At 35.9% G+C, this 26,011-nt stretch overlaps 2 protein-coding genes across 2 annotated transcripts; both read left to right on the top strand.

The window, feature by feature from the left end:
* The first annotated feature begins 2,346 nt into the window (after positions 1 to 2,346).
* On the top strand, positions 2,347 to 3,353 carry LOC124089226 (keratin-associated protein 13-1-like). Its single transcript, XM_058577280.1, has one exon. The coding sequence runs from the start codon at positions 2,436 to 2,438 to the stop codon at positions 3,051 to 3,053; it is 618 nt and encodes a 205-aa protein (XP_058433263.1). The 5' UTR covers positions 2,347 to 2,435; the 3' UTR covers positions 3,054 to 3,353.
* Positions 3,354 to 24,534: 21,181 nt separating this feature from the next.
* On the top strand, positions 24,535 to 25,450 carry LOC124089225 (keratin-associated protein 13-2-like). Its single transcript, XM_058577277.1, has one exon. The coding sequence runs from the start codon at positions 24,569 to 24,571 to the stop codon at positions 25,187 to 25,189; it is 621 nt and encodes a 206-aa protein (XP_058433260.1). The 5' UTR covers positions 24,535 to 24,568; the 3' UTR covers positions 25,190 to 25,450.
* The last annotated feature ends 561 nt before the right edge of the window (positions 25,451 to 26,011 follow it).

The raw sequence follows: 26,011 nt of genomic DNA, 5'->3' as shown, positions 1-26,011 counted from the left end.
GCATTTGGAAAACCAAATCCAGCAAACTACAGCTATTATGAGGAAGAACTCCAGGGATTAAACAATAAAGCCTCTTTAATTTTTGAGACTATAAAATTTAGAATGAAGGAAGAACTGTGTACAGAGTGGAGTATAGAGATTTCTTCTATTTTTGTTACTACCAAATATTTTTGCCTGATTTTAAGAGTTTTCAAAAATCTGAGAAAATCTCAATAAGAGTCAGCTTGAAGGCTGAGCTACATTAACATGATGATCTGGAAAAATCCTTTTTAAGCAGTTCATATCATAAGCTACTTTTGGGTACTGAGTACTGCAAAGCTAGTTTTTCTCTGTAGTGTTCGTATTTCTCAATTTCTTGGAAGAAAAGAAATTTTTAAAAAGAAAGGAAGGAAAGTTTTCAGTATTGCACCTTTTCCTCTGACACGTTCAAATATTGAACAGTTGGCCTGTATATATAGAAGACACATATAGAATATTTAATTAGTTCTAAAATCCACTTCTGAACAACTGAAACTACTCTAGTTTTGTTTTGCTTTTTCTTTCATTCAGAGGTACATATTTATGAGTTGTTCATTACCATTTGTACAAAGTACACAAATAACTCTAATAAAAAATATTAATGTAATTAGGGGTGGGTAGAGGAAGTATTAATTAGAATTGACTTACTCTCAAGTAATTTTAATGTTTATTTCCTCTTATGGGTAGCTGACCTGGAAAAGCAAGAACTTATGATATTATAAAGTAAGTTTTTTTCTTTCCTTTTTTTCTATTTTATAGCAAGAAAAGAATAATATTTGCAGTTCCAGAGGAATTCAAGGCTGGCATTATAAAAAATACCATATGTTGGGGATGGCACATGCTTCTGTAGGAAATTTAATAGGTGTCCATTCATAAAGCACAGCTTATTTTACTTCAGTGAATCAGAGTGATGGCTTAAGTATTGCATAAGGGCACTTCATGCAATGCATGCCACACATTGGTTTCTGCATGGGTGAGAAAATCATAAAACAAAGTAACTAATGCTCTGAAGCACGCGCATGCTTGGAAATAAAGAGAATTAATTTTTAGATAGTTGAGTGGCTCCCTCTCAATGACAATTGTGAATGCCATTTCCCTTAGTTAAACCAAATCAAACCTCAGATTGAAAAGAAGAAGAATGGGTACAAAGCAGATAAGAATGCTTTTGTCCCACATTAATCTAAGTATGGATTATCTAGCTTCTTTTTTTCTTTCCTAGGCCAGAAGGTAAAACTGTGCTTAAAATGTATGAATATTATTGAAATGTAGAATTCCTCCAAACACTGTTCAATGTAAACATACTTAGAAGAGATAAATAAGGCTTTAGTAGACTTTCATATCAGTATCAATAAGCTTAATAAATTCTTTTTTGAGACAAGTTAGAATTTGCTTTTAAAGTTTTCAGAGTATTTGAAACTTAACTCTGCATACGGAACCCATAGTTAAAGACTCAATCTTACTTCTCTAACTGAGATTTTAGAAGAAAGTTAAGGAAACTTTTTGCGAGATAATTTTTTCATGCATGTATTGACCAAATTTCAGTTAAATATGCACATAGTTCTAAGGCTTCAATTTAATATCTGCAGAAATTCCTAACAATCCCCCAAATGTTCTTTGAAGTATATATTAATATTGTAGTTAATTATCCTTCTACCAATAAAAAAATTCAAAACACAAAGACAAAATTTAAATAGATTCTACGTATTGATTTAGGGTATAAGCAAAAGCTACAAAATAGACTAATAAGAAAATGCATGAAAAAAATCTTCTGTTAAAAGTCTCACTACAAGTGTTTTATTTATTATTTCCTTAGTGAGAATAATATGTGAAAGCTTCTCTTTCAGGAAGTTTATTGATATGAACACCAACAATGTTGTTGCTCTCCTTAATTCTTATCCTGAGCTCAAGATAGAGAGAAAATAGATTTAACTGAGTAGAGATAATATTAAAAGAAATTCACTATAATGTGCTTATAAAGTAAAAAAGGATGAGTCATTTTGAAAAGTTACCACTGATGTTTCTGGTGACTTCATAAAACTGAAGAAAGAACTGATGCAATTTCTTTTGGTAGAACAAGGACTCTGTGTGCACACAGATCATAAGAGCAAGACCTTCAAAAACATGGTCAACTGTCACGCTGAAGGTCAAACCACAACAAACTCTAGGGACAGAAAAGAGTGAGTGGCTTCCTGGTAAGTGTATCAGAGAGATTAAAGTGCAATTACATGAACACGTGATAAACTTCAACAATAACCTTGAAAACATTCTCATATAAAAGGTGAGGGAGAAAGATGGAGCATCAGGAAATTGGACACACCCAGGTGAAAGAGTATATATAACCTGGAGTATATATAACCTTGACATTGAAACTCAGAGCATCTTCTCAGATCCACTCAGCTAACCTCACATCTCTCATCATGTCCCACAGCTGTCACTCTGGATACTTCTCCCACTCCTTTGGGGGCCACCTGCCCTATTCACGCTCCTTCTGTGGTTCTTCGTACCCTAGGAACCTGGTCTATACCACCAACTTCCACCATCCCAGGACCTGCCACCTGGGCTCCTCTCACTACAGGGGCTGTCAGAAGATCTTCCACAGGCCCTCAAGATGCCAGAATTCCTGTGTGGTGTCCAGGACCTGCTACCACCCAAGGACCTTCACCCACTGCAGTCCCTGCCAGAGCACCTACGCTGGATCTCTGGGCTTTGGGTCCAGCAGTTGCCACTCCCTGGGCTTTGGATCTAGAAGCTGCCACTCTCTGGGCTATGGCTCTAGAAGCTGTCATTCCTTGGGCCATGTTTCTGGAAGCTGTCATTCCCTAGGCTATGGATCTAGAAGCTCCTGTTCTCTGGGCTACCGATCAAAGAGCTGCTATCCCTCAGGCTGTGGATCCATCCACTTCAGACCTCTGGGTTATAGAATCCATGACTGCCCTTCCCTGGGCTATGGATCTGGATTCCACCACCCAACCTATGTGGCTTCTAGGAGCTTCCAGTCTTCTTGTTACAGACCAACCTGTGGGTCAGCCTTCTAGAGATAAATCTGATGAATTTCTAGATCTTTTAAGCCAAATGTCTCACTGTCTCCTTAGAGCTGCTGTTCTTAGTTTCTCAGCAATGTTAGAACCCTTTCTTTGGCATCAAGCACAGGTTGACAGACTAGCACTTTCAGGCTGTGAAATAAATGAATGAATAAAATATAGAGTCCAGTGTCTATAATTTAGAAACAAGTAATTCATAAGTACATAAATTCATCCTATAAAATTTATGGAAGTTCAGTTATATTTGACCTAATAAACTCATTCACTCTTGCATACCATATGTGGCTCTGCTTTCTTTTTTTATTTTCAAAGTTTGATTTGGGATCTGCTTTTGGTTCTCCAGGTTCTCAGAGTACCTTCCCTAGGAAACCCATTCCCTAGGAAAAAACATCTGGCTTTTGTTCGGATATGGTCTGGACATTCCATTGTCTAAATGCTAACAAGAACTTGCCTGCTGTCATATTTTTAACAGCAGAAGATATCCACAATGAAGCCAGTATTCTCATCGTACTTTCAATGAGAACAACCTATGCTGACAGCCATCATTGGTTTTGAGTTTACATTTTTAAAACAATACTGAGAGTTTCTCAAGATGATGTCAACTAGGTGAAGAAATATTTTTTCAACATATAAAATATTTGAGCAAATCCGATATGCTGTTATGTAAAAGAGAAAACACCATGTGGAGGGAAATATGGTTGTCTTTAAAAATTTGTGAAAACGAGTTGGTCCCTGTGTATGTGTGTAAAAGTGAGAGAAAGAGAGAGAAGGACAGAGAGGGACTTAAAGGTTAGGACAAAGTAATAAAAAAAAGTTTTAGGGAGGCATATGATGGCTCTTTATAAAGAAATATATACAGTAGTTCCTTGGTATCTGCAGGGAATTAGTTTCAGAAAGTCTCACAACACCAAACTGCTTAAATGCTTAAGCCCCTTAAATAAAATGGTGTAAAATGGTTAAGTATTTTCATCTAAACATGCAATCCTCTTGTATACTTTAGATCATCTCTAGATTACTCATAATACATAATACAATATAAATATGTATTACACTGAACTGTTTAAGAAATGATGAGCAGACATAAAAGTTCATACACATATGGTAGAGACACAATTTTTTTCAAAACTATTTTCAATACACAGTTGACTAAATCTACGGATGTGGAACACACATATATGAGAGGTTGACTATATTTATGATTTATATATATGATTTATGATTTATATATATATAATATTATTATGACTTGGGTACTTTTTTGGCTACCGAATCCTTCAAAAGTTAGATGAGGTTTTGCTTTGGATTAGATCTAGTGTTCTAAATCTTAAAACCTGTGTTTCCTTGGGATCCAGTGCTCAACTGCAACAGTGAGAATAAAAATTAATCATTGTAGAACTTCATTCACATCTGAGAAGTACATCCTTTATGTTTCTTTTAATTTAGAGTCAATTGTTTCCTAGGCTGATTATAGTGTCGAAAATTTAGGTAAAAAGATTGCCATAATGATTTAGTAATAACTCTTCACAAGTGGTAGAATAATTACCAAAGATTAAAACTTACTCCAATGCTCTGAGTGTTTACTGATTTGTATGCCTAACACCTTTTCCTGGAGTGTTTTCTAACTGGACCTGAGAAGAGAAGGCATCCTTTTTTCATGCTATGTGGGTTGAGCATGGAGGTGTGGGAACAAGGCCATCTATGCACAGTAACCTGCTCAGAGATAGAATAGGAGAGAACACAGGGACAAAGAGTAAAGCTCGTGGTGACCTAGGATCCTCTAGCTGCCATCATCTCTCAAGTCACCTTTATTTATCCTTCCTGTGCCTTGATTATATGGGCCCAAAAAATTCCTCTTTTGGTTTAAACTAATTAAAATAAAATAGGATTTGTGTCACTCACATTTAAAGAGTCATAATTAATAAGAATATGTCATCTGGTGTAGACTTACTGGTTGACTTTGGTGTAAACAAGCGGTTCAATCTTTTATTACTAAGACCAACAGATTCCAGGGAGTTTGAGTCACTGTCATTACAATGAGGGCGGATGACTCACTTTCTTTAAATAAGGGGGGATGAGTAAAATGTGGACTAAAGAGCCTTTTGGGAAGAGAAACAAATGGGTCATATACATGTCCATTGAGAAAGTCCTGGGAACCTAAGGACTTCTAAGATTAGCAAGGAAGGCAAGGCACTACAGGAGTGATGGTTTTAAGAAAGTTTTAAAACCAATAACAACCTCAAGAAGGAAAAAAGGGATGTCCAGGGACAAGTTGAATCTATTTCCAAAATGACTTCAAGAATTTCCCCCATTCTAATGGACGTGTTGAAGCAGAGTGCCAAAAATTGAAAGGAGGAGTAAAAAAGTAGAAGAAAACCCATACATTAGAATCTTTGCCATATTTAAACTTTACAAAGTACAATGTGAAAGTTCAGATTTCAGGCATCAGACAAGATGGTCACACTTCAGATCTTCGGCATAATACATCCTTTGCATGGTTATCAGTCCTTGCTCTTCTCCAACTCTAGGGTAATTTGAGTTTTAACACTGAGTCAATAATTGGGTTGGATGATGGTGACAAGAATGTGATAGAAGGCTGCATTCCATCACTGGCTAAGAGTGTGAAATGGAACTTACCCTTAAGTTCATTCTGCTCATTCATAATTATTTAATTCCCTTACCACACTAAGTGATATGAGCTGTTTGTTCTGAATTCAGCTCAGGAGATTATTTGAATTTTAACTTTGTATTTGAGTTCTGTAAAAAAAAAATAAAAAATGCTGGAAACTTAGGAAAGACTGAGGTCTTTGTCTTAAGTAGCTAGTTCATGTCTAGTGAAAGACACATTTTCTCTCATTATTTTGGTGTGAAGGGTGGCGTGAAGAGGACTGCTGGTGGGATAATTGCATAAGTTACTGCAAAATTGATTCAAAAAAAGGCATATAGGGTTGGTGAGTAGAAAACTACAAGGTTTTATTGTTTGTTTGATTATTAACTATGAAATATGGACAGCCAAATGTAATCAAAAGTGTGATTGCACAGCAGATCTGTGTCTGAAATACATATATTTCAATGAAGTAGAAATTTTCAAACTAGAGTATGCTGCTATATATAGGAATATGATAGGTAGGCTGAAGTCTGAAAATCACTTAACTATTTTTCCTATTTTGTGGCTCTATATAAAAGAAAATAGAGCAAATTTAGAAAAAAATACAGCTTAGGAGTTAGGGTATATTTTTGGTTCTCTTGTTAACTAGTTTAGATCTTCTACCCATCCCTTGATTTTCTTTGGGCCTCGGCTTCTGTTATGTAAAATTAGATGTCTCTCAATAGTCTACAGTCTCTAAAGTTCCTTTCAACATCACAGATCTATCCATAGCATATGAAGAGTGCTAGTAGTAACATGTGACTAGAAGGTATAAATGTCCCCATCACAGTTTTAATTTGTCTATGCAGACTTGGGAGGAAGGAACAAAAGAAAAATATATAAAATGTAATAAAATATAACATAATATTGTTAAGAAATTAATTTTAAAGATAAAATTATGATTTCTATGCAAATAAAAATTAAACACCTATAAAACACTTTATTAGTTAATAAAAGAGGGACCACTAACTGGTTCAAGGGTAATTCAAATCATACACTCATTCAGGCTATTAGTTGTACTGAAATGAACTCAGAAAGATGCAAAGTAATCACTGTACCCAGAAAATAAATGGTATTCCACTGGACTGAACTCATTTTCATTTTTATGGACAGACATCATTTGCATTTCTGTCAATTTTGTCTGATATACAAAATTCTACAATATTTCTAAAGCAAAAAGATACCCTGAAAGTGAATCAGACAAGCCTTATAGTAATTCATCCCTCCCATTTCAGTCTTTGACAATTTTTCCTGACAATAGTATGAGAAATTATAATTCTCATTGTAAAACATAGTGCTGCATCTGCTGCATTAGTGTGAACATCATTTTTTCTGGTATTATGAAAATAAAGGAAAAAAATAAAATGATGTCCATTGATTCATGAGGCGATCTACATTACCTTATCAATTATGTCATTTTTATTCATTTCAGATTTTTAAAAATGTATTCTTATTATTTATTCGTGGCAGTAGAATGTATTGTAACATATTATACATACACAGAGTATAACTTCCAATTTTTCTGGTTGTGTGTGATGTGGAATTACACTAATCATGTATTCATCTATGTTTATAGCAGCTCAATTCACAATAGCTAAAGTATGGAATCGGCATAGTGCCTGCCCTTCAACAGATGAATGCACAAAGAAAATGTGGTATACACACACACACACACACACACACACACAATCAATCAATCAAATGCTACTTAGTGATAAAGAGAAATGAACTTATGGCATTTGCTGGTAAATGGATGGAACTGGACAGTGTCATGCTAAGTGAAATAGATCAATCCCAAAAACCAAAGGTCAAATGTTCTCTGTGATATTTGAATGCTAACTCACAATAAGGGTGAAGGGGACGTGGAAGAATAGAAGTACTTTTTAGTACTTTTTTCCAGCTTTGTTGAAGAAAATCAACAAATACAGTATATATTTAAATACTGCTATTTGATGTTTTGAGTCTATAGACTGTTGATCCTTTGTGTCCAAGAGTTTTGCACTCATTGATTCAACTGACCATGGGTTGAAAATATTTAGGGGAAAATTTAGATCTGTACTTAACATGTACAGATTTTTGTTGTAATTGTTTCCAAAGAAAACACAGTATAAAAACTACTTACATAGCTTTTACATTTAATTAGATATTTTCAGTACTCTAGAGATTATTTACAGAATACAGGAGGATAGTGTAGGTTATATGTTAACATTGCACTCTTGTATATAAGGAACTCCAGCATATGTGGATTTGGGTACCTATGGCGGGGCAAGGGGGTCCTAAACCACATTACTATGGAGATGGAGGGACAATTATTTGAAATGATCACATACTCAAGCCAATTAATATAACTAATCATCACCTCACTGTTTCCATTTTTAATTAGTCAGTTAATGGATTAATTTATTTATTGTGGCAATAAAACTTAGATAAGTGTCCTGGTATTTTTAAAATATATAGTGCAGTATTTTAACTTTACACACCATGCCCCATGTTAGATCTCTAGCACTTATTCATCTGTAACTGAAGGTTTGGACCCTTTGACCAGCACCTCCCCATTCCACCTCTGACCCAGCCTATTCTCTGCTTCTCTGATTTTGATTACTGTGGACTCTACATCAGTGAGATTGCCATAAAGCATTTGTCTTTGTGTCTGGCTTACCCTCTTCAGCAAGCGATCCTCCAGGTTTGGGCTTTTCTAAGGGAATTGCCTTGGCTGTGACATAAGGACAAATGGGCTTTATTATACAAAGGTGTGATATCTTGACTTAATCTTTCTTCATGCCTCAACCCATCACTTAATCAAATGCTACATTACTATTTCATATTATTGCCTAGGAAAAACAAGAGTCACATGTAAACTACTTAATTAATTTAAATAATGTTTTGCAAACATAATCATTTTTTTCTAAATGCTAAGAAATTGGCCATTAATGGAATGATCTTGGTGGGCTGTGGATGTGACTACCTAAGTAGTTATTTGAAATAAATTACTTGAAGCCACAAATGCATGAATATTTAGGCAGATAAAAGTCAAGTACTATGGTCTGGCTAATAGTACTGCACTAACGTCAATCTCCTTATTTTGATATTGTAGTATTTAAGGGATGTGTCCATATTGGGGGAAGCTGGATAAGGGGTTCAGGGAAATCTATTGTTTTGGGAACTTCCTATGAGTCTGTAACATAATTATCTTTTAAAAGTTTATTAAGAGTTAACCAGATGATTTATTAGAAAGAGGCATTTAAGGTTGACAGGGAGCAGTCCTAGAGAATGAGTATAGATACACTAAAATCTGATGAAGTGAAAAACTCTAGTTAGTGATTTATGGAAGCTCTTAAACTACTAGAAGTGGTGAAAACTGTCAAAGGACTAGCTTTGTCCCAAGTTCATCTTTTCTGCAATGTTCACAACCTGTTTCAAAATGTATAGATCCCTCTTCATTCTCCATTTTGCTTTCTGATGGGATTAGTAAAATGTTCTACTCCATTGCAGAATGACTAAAGCCCCATTTCCCACCATTAACTGCTTGGAACATTGATCTTAAGAAACATTAATAGAACAGAGATCCTGTGCCTAATAGAAGAAAAGGAGGGCCAAATCTCCATCATGCAGGCTTAGGGATGGAATTCTTTAACAAGACTAGCACAAGAAGTAAAATCAAGAATCAATAAATAGGATGGACTCAAACTAAAAAGCTTCTCCTCAGCAAAGGAAATAATCAATAACATAAAGCAAGAGCTGACAGAATGGGAGAACATCTTTACCACATGCACTTCAGATGCAGCGTTAATCTCTAGGATATATAAAGAGCTAAAAATACTTAACAATAAAAAACCAAATAACCCAATCAATAAATACGCAAAGGAACTGAACAGACACTTCACAGAAGAAAATATGCAATCAATCAACAAATATATAAAAAGTTCAACATCTCTAGCAATTAGAAAAATGCAAATCAAAACTACATTGATATTTCATCTCACTCCAGTCAGAATTGCAATTATCAAGAATACAAGCAATAATAAATATTGGCAAGGATGTGGGGGGAAAGATTCTCTCATACATTGCTGGTGGGGCTGCAAATTAGTGGAACCACTATGGAAAGTGGTATGGAGATTCCTCAGAAAACTTGGAATGGAATCACCATTTGACTCAGTTATCCCATTCCTTGGTTTATACCCAAAGGAATTAAAATCAGCATACTACTAAGATGCAGCCACATCAATGTTAAAGCAGCTCAACTCACAATAACTAAACTATGGAACCAACCTAGATGCCCTTCAATGATAAATTGATAAAGAAAATGTGGTATATATACACAATAGAATATTATTCAGCATTAAAGAAAAATAAAATTATGGCATTTGCCAGTAAATGAATGGAGCTGGGGGAAACAATGCTAAGCAAAATAAGCCGATCCCAAAGACTCAAGGGCTGAATGTTTTCTCTGATATACTGATGCTAATTCAAAATATGAGGGGCAGCATTAGGGAAAAAAAGTTACTTTGGATTAGACAGAGGGGAATAAAGGGAAAGGAGGGTGTATCGGAGTGGGAAGGACAGTGGAATGAATCAGACATTATATTACCCTATGTGAATATATGAGTACATAACTGGTGTAATTCTACATTATGTACAACTAGAAAAATGAGAAGTCACACTCCATTTATGTATGATATGCCAAAATGCATTCTACAGTCATAACTAATTAGAACATATAAAAAAGAGAAACATTAATAGATCAGATATAATGTTATTTTTATAAATTAACTTGATGGACCAAATTAATGAGCTTTATTTTCTTCTCATCTTAAGAATTTTTTAGTATACTCAAATGCATTGTGATTTTAGAAGAGAATAAGAGAAGACTATAGTTTTTCTCCTCTGTGAGACAGTGGAGTTGAAAGGGACACACCACCAGTTACTCCAAGATACCTTAAGTCATTTAATATTGTAAATTGTAGTCAAAATCCAAATTGAAAATAACAAGCTATTACCCTCACTTCAGAGAATTTCTGCAAAGGAAAAATATTTAAATCTGTCTCTTCTATATACTTTTGGTACGTTACCAGCAAAATAACTGTAGTCCTGTAATTGAAAGGAAAGCTGTTAGAACAATAATAATCATGAAGACAAGTAAATAATGTCTCATTCTGAGCTATTAACAGCTTATTCTTCCTGGTCGCCAAACAACCATAGAGGGTAATGCCCTTGATCATAAAATTAATTCCAGGGTCTTCTTTTCTGTGTCCTGTGGATATTGAAGGTGAAGAGGTGTTATTGGTTGTTCATATTCTCCAGCTTAAAAACCAAATTTGAAAACTCTTGGGGCTGGGGATGTGGCTCAAGCGGTAGCGCGCTCGCCTGGCATGCGTGCGGCCCAGGTTCGATCCTCAGCACCACATACAAACAAAGATGTTGTGTCCACCGAGAACTAAAAAATAAATATTAAAAAGAAATTCTCTCTCTCCTTCTATCTCTCTCTCTTAAAAAAAAAAAAGAAAACTCTTTTTGCTTTCAAGAAATGCAAGGGGAATTCTCCCGGTCTGTTACTACACTAGCAAGTATAGGAAAAACATTCAAAATACAGTTAGCTATTCCTTGGCAGCTGCAAACTTCATTCTGGGAGAAAGATGTGGAAATGTCCCCTTAATGGATTTTCCACACCTGGCCATGACATCAAGTCTACCTTTATTGAAGTCATGAGATGGAATTCTACTGGGCATCATTTTCCAATTATTGACAGGGAAGGAACGTGGTTATGGATTCTAGAATGATCCTACCTTTTTCTTCCTACTTTCTGCCTCTTGTCCAGTAGATCATTACTTTGGGAGATTCTCATCCCCTTAATTTTAGTCCTAATTTCTGAGGAGTGTAAGTGCTAAAGACTGTCATAATAAAACCTTACCTCATCTGCAACAAGCCTGTGGTCCTTGGCATTTGTTAGCTTTATTTTGTGGCTTGGGTGATGAAATATCTGCAGACAGACAGACCTAGTCTCACTTTATGACTCTGTAAGCTTTTATGAATAATTTTATTTAACAAATTACTTAAAACATCTCTTTATTTTCATCTGAAAAAAATGAACATAGTAGTTAATTCACAGCATGACTATGAAGAATAAAAATGAGAATAAATACCTTTCTGAACATGATCTCTTTGAATATGATATTATTGTCATATTTTATCAAGTAGTATTCCCATGTTAGTCTCCTTTTAGCAAGCAGGAGGGGCATAAAATTCTTTGGTTGGCATTACTGATATTATAATTGGGCATCACCGTTTCAAGCATCAATCCACCAACTGTTGCTTTCTCAATAATGTATAAAAATAAATTTTGTTTTCCAAAGTTTACTTGTTATTAAATCAATAGACATTTTTTTCCTAAAATCTTCACTGATTTTTATGATGGATAAGAATGATACAGGTAAAAAACACACAAAACTTCCTCAAAAAAGCCTTTTACCTGCTGATATACTACTTTGTATAAACTCCTAATAATCACAGCAGGGTGTGATGAAGAACTATGAAAAAATGTTAAAACACTAGCATTGAAACAGAGTGCAAACTGGCTCCTGTCAACCAACCAGCATGAGTAAAAGATGCTATTTCCAATGTTACAAAGTATCAGTGATTGTTCTACCATGATTTTGTTGGGAATGTCAAATACTGCATTGCATATTAATGATATTGAAACTCAAAATGAATGTGGTCCATCAGATAGTACCTTTGCCTACTGAACCTTAAATTCTTACCAACATGGCTAGCAATGGACAACACATCACCCTGTAGCCATGTAATGGTGTAGAACTGATGCTGCCCAAATAAGTCCTGCCTGTGAATAAGCACGTGATTCCTGAATACCAAGAGCCTCTGGAAAGTCACCACTTGATTATTAACCTTAACCCTCATCCTTCCCCAAATGCCAGTAATACCAGGTTAGTTCGCATGGTAGGTACAGAGAGTCTGTATAGATCCAGACCATTAAAAAGAGGAGTCCACACCGCTGGGACTTTTAACTAACAGGCATTCCAGACCCTTGGGAACAGGATTGCTTGATTACCAGAATGTCACCCTCAGGGTCCCTCATTTGGCTTCTTCATCTTTTGGATCTTCTGGGCTTTTGTGTTTTAGCATCATTTCTTGAAAGAGTTAAGTACTTAGATTATATATGTACAATTATTTGTATGCATATAATTTTATAATTATGTATTATTTTAGTCAGGTTTTTTGCTGCTGTTACCAAAAGACCTGGCAAGAACAATTTTGGAGGAGGAAAAGTTTATTTGGGTCTCGTGGTTTCCGAGGTCTCAGTCCATAGATGGTCTACTCCATTCCTTTGGGCTGGAGATGAGTCAGAACATCATGGCAGAAGAGTATGGTGGAGAAAGTGACTCAGAACAACACCAGGGAGCACAGAGACAGCTCCCTTTCCCAAAACAAAATATATACCTCAAAGGCACGCCCCCCCAATGACCCACCTCCTCCAACCACACCCTGCCTGCCTACAGCTACCACCCAGTAAATCCCTATCCAGATTTAATGCACTGATTAGGTTAAAACTCATAACCAATCATTTCATCATTAAACATCTTTACACTGTGTTAAACATGAGCTTTAGAGAGACATTTTATATCTAAAACATTATATATAATCTCTATATATCTGACTACATATATATATAGATTATATATAATTTTTGTTGCACAATAATCTGTTTGCTGTGAGAATTAACCCATTTAAATTGCCTGAGAATATGCTTCCACAAGAAATGCTACATACTTCTAGATCTCTTAACTATAGCATTATTGGGTGTATATCCTGTGCATATTATGAAACCTCTCAAAAATTCAATTTCCTTAAATGTAGAAAAGATAATGATAGTTTTTATACCACAGGGTTACATGAGGGAAAATGATATGTGAAACAACTTGGAGAGTTTCTTGACTATAAAAAGCACTTTATAAATGTTAACTATTATTAGCCTGTAAATGTATACACATTATGGCCGAAAGATAAATGCTTATGGATGCCTTGACCTAAGTCTGATTGAGTGAGCCTGAAACATTCTTTTAAGAATTTTAGATCTAAATATTCATTCTCTAAATTCCTAAATATTTTAAGTATCCACTAAAGTACACAAGAGTGTACTCCATTCCCTCCCAAATATCATAAATTTGTAAATAAATGTTTTAATTGACTTCTTTTATAATATTTTTTTTCATCCTGGATATAACCTATTACAAAGTTCTCTTGATGTTTTTCTGTGCATTAGAAATATTTCTTTTACCTGTGATCTTTCTATCTCTGCTCTTCACCAGTGTCTGTTATTCACTGGGTCACTACATTTCTATATCTAGAACCATCTTGGGACATAAGGCACTCTCACATAATTTGGAAATCTGACTAACTGTAGCATTGTCTTAGAACTTTTTATTTGTTCAGTAATTTTCAACATGCTTGAAGAAAATAATTTGGTATTTGCTTTACTGCTTTTAAACATAGCCCCTAAGGAGCCATTAAAAATTTACACTCCATAAATTTGATAGCAGATTACTTTTTTAAAAGTATTTGGGCCGCAATTTCCATCTTCTTAGCTAATATAATTTAAGTCCACTTATATCAGGCATTCTATAGTAATCTATCTGGTGAAGAGAGCCAAGCAGAATTATTTTTCTATAAAACTCATTTGGTTCTTATGGTGAATCAAGATCACGCAATGATATCTTTGCCTTTTATGCACCATTTATAGCACACATACTGTGTCAGTTATCACTAAATGTAAGCACATGCTTTATAATATGGCAAGACATATTAGGAATGATTGAGAAAAGAACCCAATAAAATAATATAATGCAAACAGGGAGAAAGAAAAGACATATAACTCAGCATCCTGTAAGTGATCTACTCAGTAGCAATTTGAGTTGGCAATGATGTTGATGGCTTTGAGTAAGCAACCATCATATGAAGTCCAAGACAGAACAGTAAACTATTTGGTGTTATATAATACAAGCATGCATATTTATGATGGTATTAATCTATTCAGTTGAAATTAGACATAACACTAAGGACATGTTCTTATGCAAGTTATAGTGTAGAGAGATAATGAAGTTGGTTCCCATGAACATCACACCCATGAGGAAAACGTGCATAAGTCTGTGGGCCAGCGGGAAACATTCGGACTCCTCTGACAGACAAGTGAACCAGACAGAATGATGATATTTTGTGCTTCCATCGGGGGAAAATTCTCTCTCTATTTCCTTACAGAATTCTTGGTCTAATAATCCTGAGCCTCTTCTTAACCCAGCTAGTTGGTTCCACTTTACTGCCCTCTGTTCTTGTAGTCTCCATCAAGTTGAGTCTCTCTGTACCAATTCTCAGAAGAGCTGCTGTAAATCCACCAGCAGCTAGCTATCATGCTTTCTTCTAGAAGAAGGTCACTCTGCTATAAATTCAATGGATTGCAATCTCTGCATTGTAGATCCAGTGATTTCCAATTTGAATTACAGTCTTGATTTCCTTTCAGTGAGATTACCTCTCTATTAGGAACACACTTTCAACTTAATATAGACCAGTCTATATATATTAACAGGTCCAATAACTATAAATCAGTTTATTACCTCTACTTATTCCAATAGGAAAGGCTGCTTTCCACCATATTCATCTACTATAAACCCTGCTTCTAGAACAGGCTGCTGTCTACCTAATTAGTTTCTTTCAAGGAGACATGCTCTGCCATCATTACACAAACAATTGTGAACATCAAGAAACTAGAGTTTTATATGTGAGATAATATAAACTGGAGTTTTATATGTCAACTACCTTCTATGTAGGAGATGTCATGGAGTTATTTCATGTGTTCTTGTTATTCTACAATGTGACATCAGTATTGCTATTTAATAAAGTAAATATTTATGGACTTTGAACATAAACAGTTTTTCCTTGATATTTTAGAATGATTAGCTTATTGGCTGTATTAGACAGATTTCTGTTGCTATGACAAAATACCTGAGAAAATTAACTTCAAAGACAAAAGATTTATTTTGGCTCAAAATTTTAGAGGTTTCATTGATGGTGTCTTGGTCCTATTGCTTTTGGCCTTTGAGATGAAGAAAATCATGGCAGAAGTGTGTGATGGAGGAAACTGCTCACTTCATGGTAGCCAGGAAGCAGACAGAGAGATAGAGAAGGATCTGGGGAAAGAGTGTATCCTTCAAGGCATGCACTCAATTAACTATTTTCTCCAACTAAGACCCATATCCAAAAATTTTCACTATCTCTCCCATGAGGTCAGAGCCCTCATGATCTAATCCCTTTCCAAAGAACCCTTTTGCTGCTTCAAGGATCAAGCCATCAACACATGAGCTTTTTTTTTTTTTAAATACATATACATATGTATATATATGCATATATATATGTATGTGTATATATATATATGTATATATATATATATATTTGCAAATGGACACAGTATCTTTATTTATTTTTATATAGTGCTGAGAATAGAACTTAGTACTTCAGATGTTTAAGGCACGCATTCTACCACTGAGCCACAGCTGCAGCCCCAACACATGAGCTTTTGGGGAGACATTTAATATATAAACTATAACACTGGGGTTACATTTTTTTAAATATATGACAAATTACTATTTGGATATCTTTTGTTGATTTTGCAAAAAAAAAAAAAAAAACAATCTGTATAATCAGAGCCAGGGCATCACATTTGTACAAGCAGAAAGAATTCTAAGGTCTAAAATACCTTCTGGGAGAATTACCATTTGCTACATAAAACAAGTGGACTCAAAACAATTCAGAGTAAGTGAATGTAAAGGACCTAAGACTTCATTCAGCTTTGTATAGTAGCTCAAGGGTTCTTCAGAACAGCAAAATGATTGAATTTAATGGGACAATGACATACTTTACTCTAAAGTCACTTATCGTAGCACACTGTGACTCATTTTGTCGGGGACAGATTAGGGCATACTGACTTTAGAGATAGGGTCATCTCACAGTCCCCTCCACATTCTCACCTCCCACTAGTTGCCTATACATCAATGCATGCTTGCTGAATTAATGGGGCATAAATCTCTCCAGTTTTCAAATTTCACATTAACATACTGAAACTGTTGTATAAGATGATTCTGTTTATTTAGCATTTATTATGGACCAGGTACTTTTGGAATTGTGGCCATTTCCACATTTAAACACACACACATACACACACACACATACACACACTTTTCCTGGTATTAGTGACTAACTAGTTTCTTAAAATCTAATGGGAGAATCTAGCTTGACATCCCTCCAACTATGAATACTTTAGACTGTTTTCCTTTGTTACTGACACATTTTCAACCTGACTTTGTTACTTCATTAGCTATTCCTTCTCCATCATTGGTGGGCTCCTTTTGCTGTGTCAGTTTTTAAAAATGTAAGATTTATTCAAGGTGCCATACTAGACCCCTTCTCATTTCATTCTATACATTTTTCAGTGCTTTAATAACTATTTTTATGGGAGACAGTTGAACACTGTAGTAAAGCTCATAGTTTTGTACTATCTTCCCAGGGTTTGAACCCTAAGGCCTACTCTTTGTACTGCTATGTGACCTTTCAATCCATGTGTCACCTTGGAGTAGGGGTCATTTATCTAGGAGGCAAATTTGGAATAGTCATCTCTAGATTTGTATCTAAGAATGTGTTCTCATTTCTACAGACTTGTGTTCCTTAATAAAACCAATGAGAATAACTATGTTTTAGAATCATGTAATTTATATATACATGTGTATTATATATATATATATATATATATATATATATATTATATGCGTGTGTGTGTGTATATATATATATATATATATATATATATATATATATATATATCTCCAGACTGTAGAAAGGAAATGTAGAAGATAAATTTAATTATATAGTAACCAAATTATCTGAGACAATACTCTATAATAAAATAATGTATAAAATAATATATGTGTGTGCATATATATATGCACACACACACATACATATATATTTATGAGGCACAGTATAAAGATATTTACACCAAGCAGAAATAAACAGAAAAGGCTATATATAATTTCCAATTTCCATTAGGTTGAACCATGTGATTCCATCTAAAGGGAATAGGTCATGCAGTCTTTTACCACCAAGTTCAAAAAGGAAAATATTTTGATTTTCAGAGTTCATTTAGGCCTTAGAAGAATGTCCATATCCCCACCATTGCTTACAAAGCCCATTGGAAGCTGACTCCTCTCCGTCTGCCTCAGTGTTGTCTTTCACCTCTTCTCTTCCGGGAGTCTGGCTGATGCCAGTATTCCTGAGACAGGGGTCATTTGCCTGACTTAGTCCTTTACTTTCGGTCTTAAAATGATCCAAGGTAAGCAGTATTTTTGAAGATAAAATTTTCCAGGAATGATGTAATTAGTGGTCAGATAATAGGACATCTTGCATATCATATTTACAAAATAGAATCAGAGTTTAAAAAGTCCAGCATAGACTTTTAGAAAAATCATTCTGAAAAAATGCGTAGGAAATAGAATTGAGAGAGTCAAGACAAAAGCTCTCAGGTATGGTAAAGGCCATCCATAATAGAGGAAGAAAAGAACTGAATCAAAGAATGACATGAAATCTTCAGAGAAAGTCCGGGAAGGGGGGAGAAATCTGCCGAGATAAAAATGTCAAGCATCCTGACCTGATGTTGGAATTTGGTGAGAAAGAGGGGATGAGAGCTATCTTCCAGGCATAGACTTCTGAATCACACATATGGCACACCATACTAAGATAGATTGCACAGAAAAAGAAGCAGGTTAGGACTCCAGGTCCAACCCCAGCACTGCTGATCAGAGTTCATAATAAAAGATGGTCTGTCTCCCTACAAAAAAAAACAACAAGATAGATAGATAATAAATAGATCTGCACCTGGTGGCTCTGATTAGGAGGTACTTCAGATGTTGCTGGGTTTAATATTGAGCAACATTCAAAGGGAGATCTAGAAGAAAGTCTTGAGGTCTAGAGGAAACATAAGATAAGCGATATTAATGGTGATGAATCCACTAATTTCCTAGCTTTCCATTAAATATTTTTTGAGCAAGAACTTTTAACTTTGACTTCCCTTGAGCTGAGGTTTCAGTGTTAAATAAGAAAGAATATAAGTATTTACTGCTCCAACTTAGTGATTAAAATTCAAAAATGTGCTACTCAAGGAGGGGGTCATAAACCAGGATGAATTAATAATTCTATCAAACATGATTTCCCTAACGTAGAATTTTTAATAACAAGACTTCTTGATAAAGGAAACAATGCAGTCATTTGCACATGGGTATGTATTGCTTATCTCCAGGCCAACTGGTAAACTATTATGGACTTGCTTGTTTGCATAGTATTGCTCTAGTCTAGAGGATGGAAAAAATATACACATTTCAAATGATAGGATTAAGTATGGGGATGATAAGAAATCACAACAGAGAAACCTAATTTATCCTGAGGAATGATGACTCAAAAGCAAGGAAAGTCTTAAGTCTTTTATTGCTGATGAAAAAAAGACAGAGAGAATACCATGTCCTTACAGAAGAAACTTGAGATACTTCACTGTATGATTTAAGTACATTTAAGACAGAGAGAATAACATGTCCTTACAGAAGAAACTTGAGATACTTCACTGTGGAACAAAGGAAGAGTGTTTTCGAGAGATGAACTGGCAGGGACATTGTCCCACAGCCTTGGAGACCATTTACAAGATTTTGGTTTTATCTCAAGTGTTAGAAAGCAATCAGGAAGCTTTATTCAACAGAGTACTGTGCACAGCTATTGGTTTTAAAAAGATCAATCACATAGAAATGCAGAGAAAATATTGAAGGAGACAATTCTTTGTAAAGAATCAGGCATACTTAGAACTGTTGTCAATAGTCTCAAGCAAGAAAAGAGATGAGGTCGAAGAGCAGCATCAGTTCTTCCCATCTGACATTGCTACCCCACTCCTGGCCAAGTTTTGGTGACATTCTTAATTGTCATAATGGGAGGGGGATGGTACCACTGGCATCTAGTAGTAAGAGACTAAAGATACTTCCAAATATCTTACAACATGCAAAAGACCCCCCCACAACAAAGAATGATCCAGTTCATAATGTTCAAGGGGCCAAGACTAAAAAATCCTGGACTCCCGGGAAGGCAGTAAGAGGACTGGATGGATGTCAAATAAATTTGGCAGAGAGAATGGGAAGTACTCAGAATGGACTGCATTTATTATGAGTCCAAATTTCCTGAGGTCAACTGTGTTGGTGGAAATGTTTCTCATTAAAATGAGAAAAAAAATGTTTTTTTTTTCTTCTTAAAGGAGAAAAAAAGTTCAATTCCATACACATGAAAGTTTGACACTATGAAATTTCCAAATGGAAATGGTAAGAAGTAGTTGGATCTCTAGGCCTCAACTTTTTAAAAAAGGTGTGGACTGGAAATATGATTTTGGGATGATTTGATGTAATAAAATATAGAAGGTATTTTAAGCCATAGAGAAAAGGCATTTCCTCTGTAGATAGACTATGTCCAGAGTTGAGCACCAGGTCTCAAGGAATACTATGGGAAGAACCCACCCAGGGCAACAAAAAATTAGGTGCAAATTAAAGAGAAAACAAGGCTTGTGATGGCAAGAAAACACTTGGACAAAACCTGTTTCAAGATTAAGGCCATGTCACCTGTGCTGATGTGGCTCAATGTGAACATAGAGTTACCCTGAAATGTCCATTGCATTTGTTTACAGCATTGAGGCCACGGCTGACCATGCAGAATCACTTCAGAAGAGTGCTAAAGAGGGGCAAGGTGGTTACTGAAGAGAATAAGAAGTGAGAATAGTTGACAAATTGCTGCACAACTCTAGAGAATTCTGGATTTAAAAAGAAAAGTTATATAATCATGGACTTAAAATTTTTGGACTGAAAAGGATTGATAGTATTTATAATGCTGGGAATTATAAATTGGAATGAATGAGAACAAAGCATTTTGAAAGGGGAGAAAATGAGGGTTCCAGGAAAGATATTTTGCTTAGGGGCAGGGGTCGGGGACAGAAAAGGAAGATTACTACAAGCACTGAAATTTGTGACAGATTGTGATAAACTAAGTGTAGTCTCACTTAGACTACATCAATAAACATATTGATGTAGTCTAAGTGAGAAGAATATAGCTTTTCGGTCAAGACATTCCAAATGGCAAATCAGGCAAATCTACAGATGAGAGCATGTACAAATGGAAGATGGATAACAGAGGGTGCTGTTGATGGAAATGTTATGTGAAGGGAATATAAATTTTTTTAAGCTTCATGTACAAGAAAGAATGCACACCTACCAAATGCACAGCTTTCTGGCTGCATGACATAGTGTCCTCATGTGAAAAACTGTTATTCTATTATTATAGCTTCTTCAGTCACATCATAAACATATAATAAAGCATGAGTTCAGAATCCATGAAAGCACTTTTAGACCAATAGTGCCTCAGAAAAAGGTTGCAGGAAGCAATGCAGAATATTTTGAGAGTTTACTAAATGTACAATCCACCCAATGGATTTGACCTTTCTCAAAGTTTGTGGACACCATTATGTACATATTCACATCCATAATAAATATATTATTTAAATGGGTTGTCATTTTCACGGAGCTGTTTTCTAATATACCTATTAAAGAAGTGATTCTCCATATACCTTAAATATCATAGTAAATTTTATTTTTTTAAAAATATAGCTGTGCCTGTTTTTAGAATAGAATTCCAAATTATGGTAGTAAGATATACAAAGATTTAATGTTTCGAAGTTATAGTAATTTGTACTTTTTATAAAAAGGTATAGCTCTAAAAATTATAAAATAACTGAGAATCACATAGGTGCCGTATACTGCTAGCATTTTCCCAAGTAAAACTACCCTGATGTGTGTATAGGAATGCTGGAGCGTGGATTCGAACATTCTGACCCCACAGTGACTTAGAGAAATTGGTCGCCCCCAGGTCATGATGGAGGGCATGTCCAGCTAGTGTGTGTGGTTTTAGTACCTGCAACATGATAGAAAAGAGCCAAAATCATGATACTACTGCAATGGAGGGTTGTACCCAGACTTCCAGCCAAGCTAACTGACCACCTCTTTCCAATTATGCTTTCTCTGATCCTGTTTCTTTGTGTAATGGAAAAACAACAAGTCCACATTTATACACACTATAAGAATTGTTCATAAATTGCCCACATGCAAAGCCTAATTTCTCTCTTTATGTACATGTTATAAGTGGATTGCTAGTTTAAAAACCTGGATTACTAGGTATGGTTAACAAGGGAATTATATTTAATCATGAAAAAGATATTTATATTCATTAAAATTACTTTGAAAGCCCAAAAAATAATTATTTACATATATTTCTTTTGGATGAAAGTAAAAATATAAAGATTTTATATATATGCTTTCATTTCATAAATAATGGTGTACACCCAACATGTGCCAAATGCTGAGTCAAACACGGACTAAGCACTGTTACTAGCCCTACTGAGCTCCTCCTGTGTGTTACTCCCACACATGGGACTGCCCTGCAAGCTAACTCCTCCTCATCCCAGAGGACACATTTCAAAAGACATCCTTTAAAGATGTCTTTTGCAATTCCTCCATCGTGCATGGGTGTGTGTGTGTGTGTGTGTGTATGTGTGTGTGTGTGTGTGTGCATGTGCGCACACTCACCTATGCATGCACCCACCCAGATAGACCAGCATATAAAATACTGAGGTTCTTCTCCCTGCCAAACAGGAAGAGTTGAGTTTGGCTTTGGGGAATGAGAATGATTAAGAGTAATGAAAGAAGAGAAAAAGGGAGCAATACATTCAGTAGAGGTTTGTAAGCAAAGCAATAGGCAGACTATTGTATTGGTAGATAAATAAATACTATGAGAGACTAGGAAAAAAGCCATCTATGAGACAGGTTGAGAAGATAAAAATAAATAAATACTTTTTTGATTTTCTTTTCTAAAATTTTTTTTTAAAAAAGAAGTTGGACATGATAATGGGTGAAAAAAAGAGACTTTTTAAATTCCAAGACTTTTCTTTGTACCATTGATTTTTTTTTGATAGTGATAAGGATAATTTTAAGTACTTAATATGAAAGTAAATTTTATGGTGCTTTGTCTTTCTGGAAGGATGAGCAAAAGAGAATCTCATCAGGGGGTGAAATGAATCACTCTCTAAGGTGTCAGATTTCTCACTCCCAACTGAGTTGGCAAAGGTTAGCATACTATTAAAATTCAAGTTTTTGCTAATGTGTTTCATTGGTAGTCAGCTCACTAGAAGTGTATCAGTTTTTAAGCAATTATTCCCAGAGATAGTCAGAAGTGTTTGCCAAAGTGTTCTCTGCTTCACACATAAAAGAATCCAATAACTTTGTAGTGGGAAAAACATTAAGGGTGATAAGCTAAATGAGAGGACAACGGGAGATGGTTTGTTACAAGCATCTCCATAGTAACTTTGAATACCAAATGAATAAATAATTGAAAATTAAGAAGCCAAATAAATAAATAATTGAAAATTAAGAAGCCGTGTCTTCATTGGCTATACTTGGGGACTTCACAAGTGAAACGAATACCCTTTGGATATATCACATAAGACACAAATATCATCTGTTTGAAATGTTACCTTTTTTTTTCTTTTGAATACCTAATTGTTCCTATGTCTCAAGGAAAAGAAAATAAAGACGGAGTATCGTTGGTTCAAGCACTTAAAATGGAACTGGAAGCCACTGTTAATCAGGTCTCAGACAGTCCACAGCTGCACTTTTGAGCCAGGCTACCTGCAGGTATGCATCCAGATTCCTATTGACCTTTGTTTTGAACCAAACCTATGGACCAGGTAGTTTCCCAACATCCTTATTCTCGTTTGTCTTGTACAATGGAGCCCTTCCCCCAAACCACTCAGACTCTGAGATCCCACTCAATCTTTTTCTTACACAACAACTTAATTTTTTCCAGCATCAATCACAATTCCTGACTAAATGATAAAATTTTTCAAACCGCCTTTGGGGTTTGAAGTTATAAATACAACACATTTTCAACTGTTTGAACCTGTGTTTTCCTAGATTAAAATTATAATTAGCTCCAAATAAATATAGTTTTCTTTGTTCTCAGCAAGGTTGATTTAATTCTCTATTGGCATGTGGTTCTGGAAGCTGAAACATAAAGCACCCCAAGTTGCCAATATAGCATTGTGGCTCCTGCTAGCTTTAGAGACAGACATACCTGGGTTATGACATGGGATCAATGACTTCTTTGATCATTACTTGGAAGTCATATAATTTTTCCAAGCCTCCATGACCTCATTCCTAAATCTTATCTCATAAGAATTCTTACAATTTTTATCTCATGAGATTGTTGTGAAGAGTAAATCATGCCACAATTAAATATTTTGCAATACTAAATGCTCAATAAATCATATGAAAATAATTAGAGGGATGGGTATTGATGACTGTTAGGAGCACATTACTATTGAAAATTATGTACACTCATGCTCAAAATACCCACAGTTAAACTGAATGAAGGAGCGGGGTACTGGATAATCCATGACCAATGTTTAAAAAAGCAAACCACACAAGAGACAGAGAGAAGCAGAGTGGCTTCTATAAATCAGAATGATCAAACTACAGTTAAGGACACGTGAATGAGTTCAATTACAATTAGAGGATAGGTTAATTAGTCATTTCATGAAAACACATGCACAGGAATGGGCAGGGTCTCTGATATTGCATCACACCCCCAGAGTGAGGGTATATAAACACCACTAGGAGTACTCAGGGGCATTCGAGTATCATTTCTCTGTAACTGAGCTGAGCTCACATCTTCTCTCAGCATGTCCCACAGCTGCTGCTTTGGAGACTTCTCTTCCCACTCCTTAGGCAGCCATCTGCCCTATTCACACTCCTTCTGTTCTTCCTCCTACCCCAGCAACCTGGTCTATACCACCAACTTCCACCATCCCAGGACCTGCCACCTGGGCTCCTCTCACTACAGGGGCTGTCAGGACATCTTCCACAGGCCCTCAGGATGCCAGAATTCCTGTGTGGTGTCCAGGACCTGCTACCACCCAAGGACCTTCACCCACTGCAGTCCCTGCCAGGGGACCTATGCTGGATCTCTGGGCTTTGGGTCCAGCAATTGCCACTCACTGGGCTTCGGATCTAGAAGCTGCCACTCTCTGGGCTATGGATCTAGAAGCTGCCATTCCTTAGGCCATGTTTCTGGATGCTGCCATTCCTTGGGCTATGGATCTAGAAGTTCCTGTTCTCTGGGCTACCAATCAAGGAGCTGCTATCCCTCGGGCTATGGATCCATCCACTTCAGACCTCTGAGTTATAGAATCCATGACTGCCCTTCCCTGGGCTATGGATCTGGATTCCACCACCCAACCTATGTGGCTTCTAGGAGCTTCCAGTCTTCTTGTTACAGACCAACCTGTGGGTCAGCCTTCTAGAGATAAATTTGCTGAATTTCCAGACCTTTCAAGCCAAATATCTCAGTATCTACTCAGAGCTGCTGTTCTTAGTTTCTCAGCAATATTCACTAACCTCTCCCTGCACCCTTTCTCTGGCATCAAGCACAAGCTAACAAACTAGCACTTTCAGGCTGTGAAATTAATGAATGACCAAAGTGTAGAGTCCAATGTCTATAATTTAGAAACAAGTAATTCATTAATACATAAATTCATCCTATAACATTTATGAAACTTCAGTTATATTTGACCTAATAAACTCATTGACTCTCGCATAACATATGTGACTGTGCTTTTTTTTTTTTATTTTCAAAGTTTGACTTAGCATTTGCCTTTGAGTCTCCAGTTTCTTAGATTACCTTCTATAGGAAACCTATTCCACCATAAGTCCCCTGGCAGCGATGGCAGTGGTTCTCTGACTTTTGGGATAAGCAGCTGTCGCCACTCCCTGGGCTGTGGATCTAGAAAATACTACTAATCAGGATGTGGATCTAATGGGTTTAGACACCTGGATTACAGAGTCAGCGGCTTCCCTTTCCCTGGGCTATGAATCTGGGCTCTGCCACTCACCCTATGGGCTTCCAGACCTTGCCAGGCGTCTTGCCACAGACCAACCTGTGCATCTGAATCTGGGTTCTATCAATCATCTTACTAAGTTCTAATCTTGTTGACCAATGTCATCAGTAACTCCTCTCCCAATCCTTACCCTCTTCCTTATATACAAAAATGGCCCTCTTGTTCCCTGGTTGTCAATTTCTGACCCTAACATTGACCACAAACACTTGCTCACATACATCATTTGAG

This window comes from Marmota monax, unplaced genomic scaffold, assembly GCF_021218885.2.
Source record: "Marmota monax isolate L192 unplaced genomic scaffold, Marmota_monax_Labrador192_F-V1.1 WCK01_AAM20220418_F8-fsc00125, whole genome shotgun sequence".
In the NCBI taxonomy this organism is placed as follows: domain Eukaryota; kingdom Metazoa; phylum Chordata; class Mammalia; order Rodentia; family Sciuridae; genus Marmota; species Marmota monax.
The sequence above is the reverse complement of the archived record's forward strand: the minus strand, read 5'-3'. Positions and strand labels throughout refer to the sequence as shown.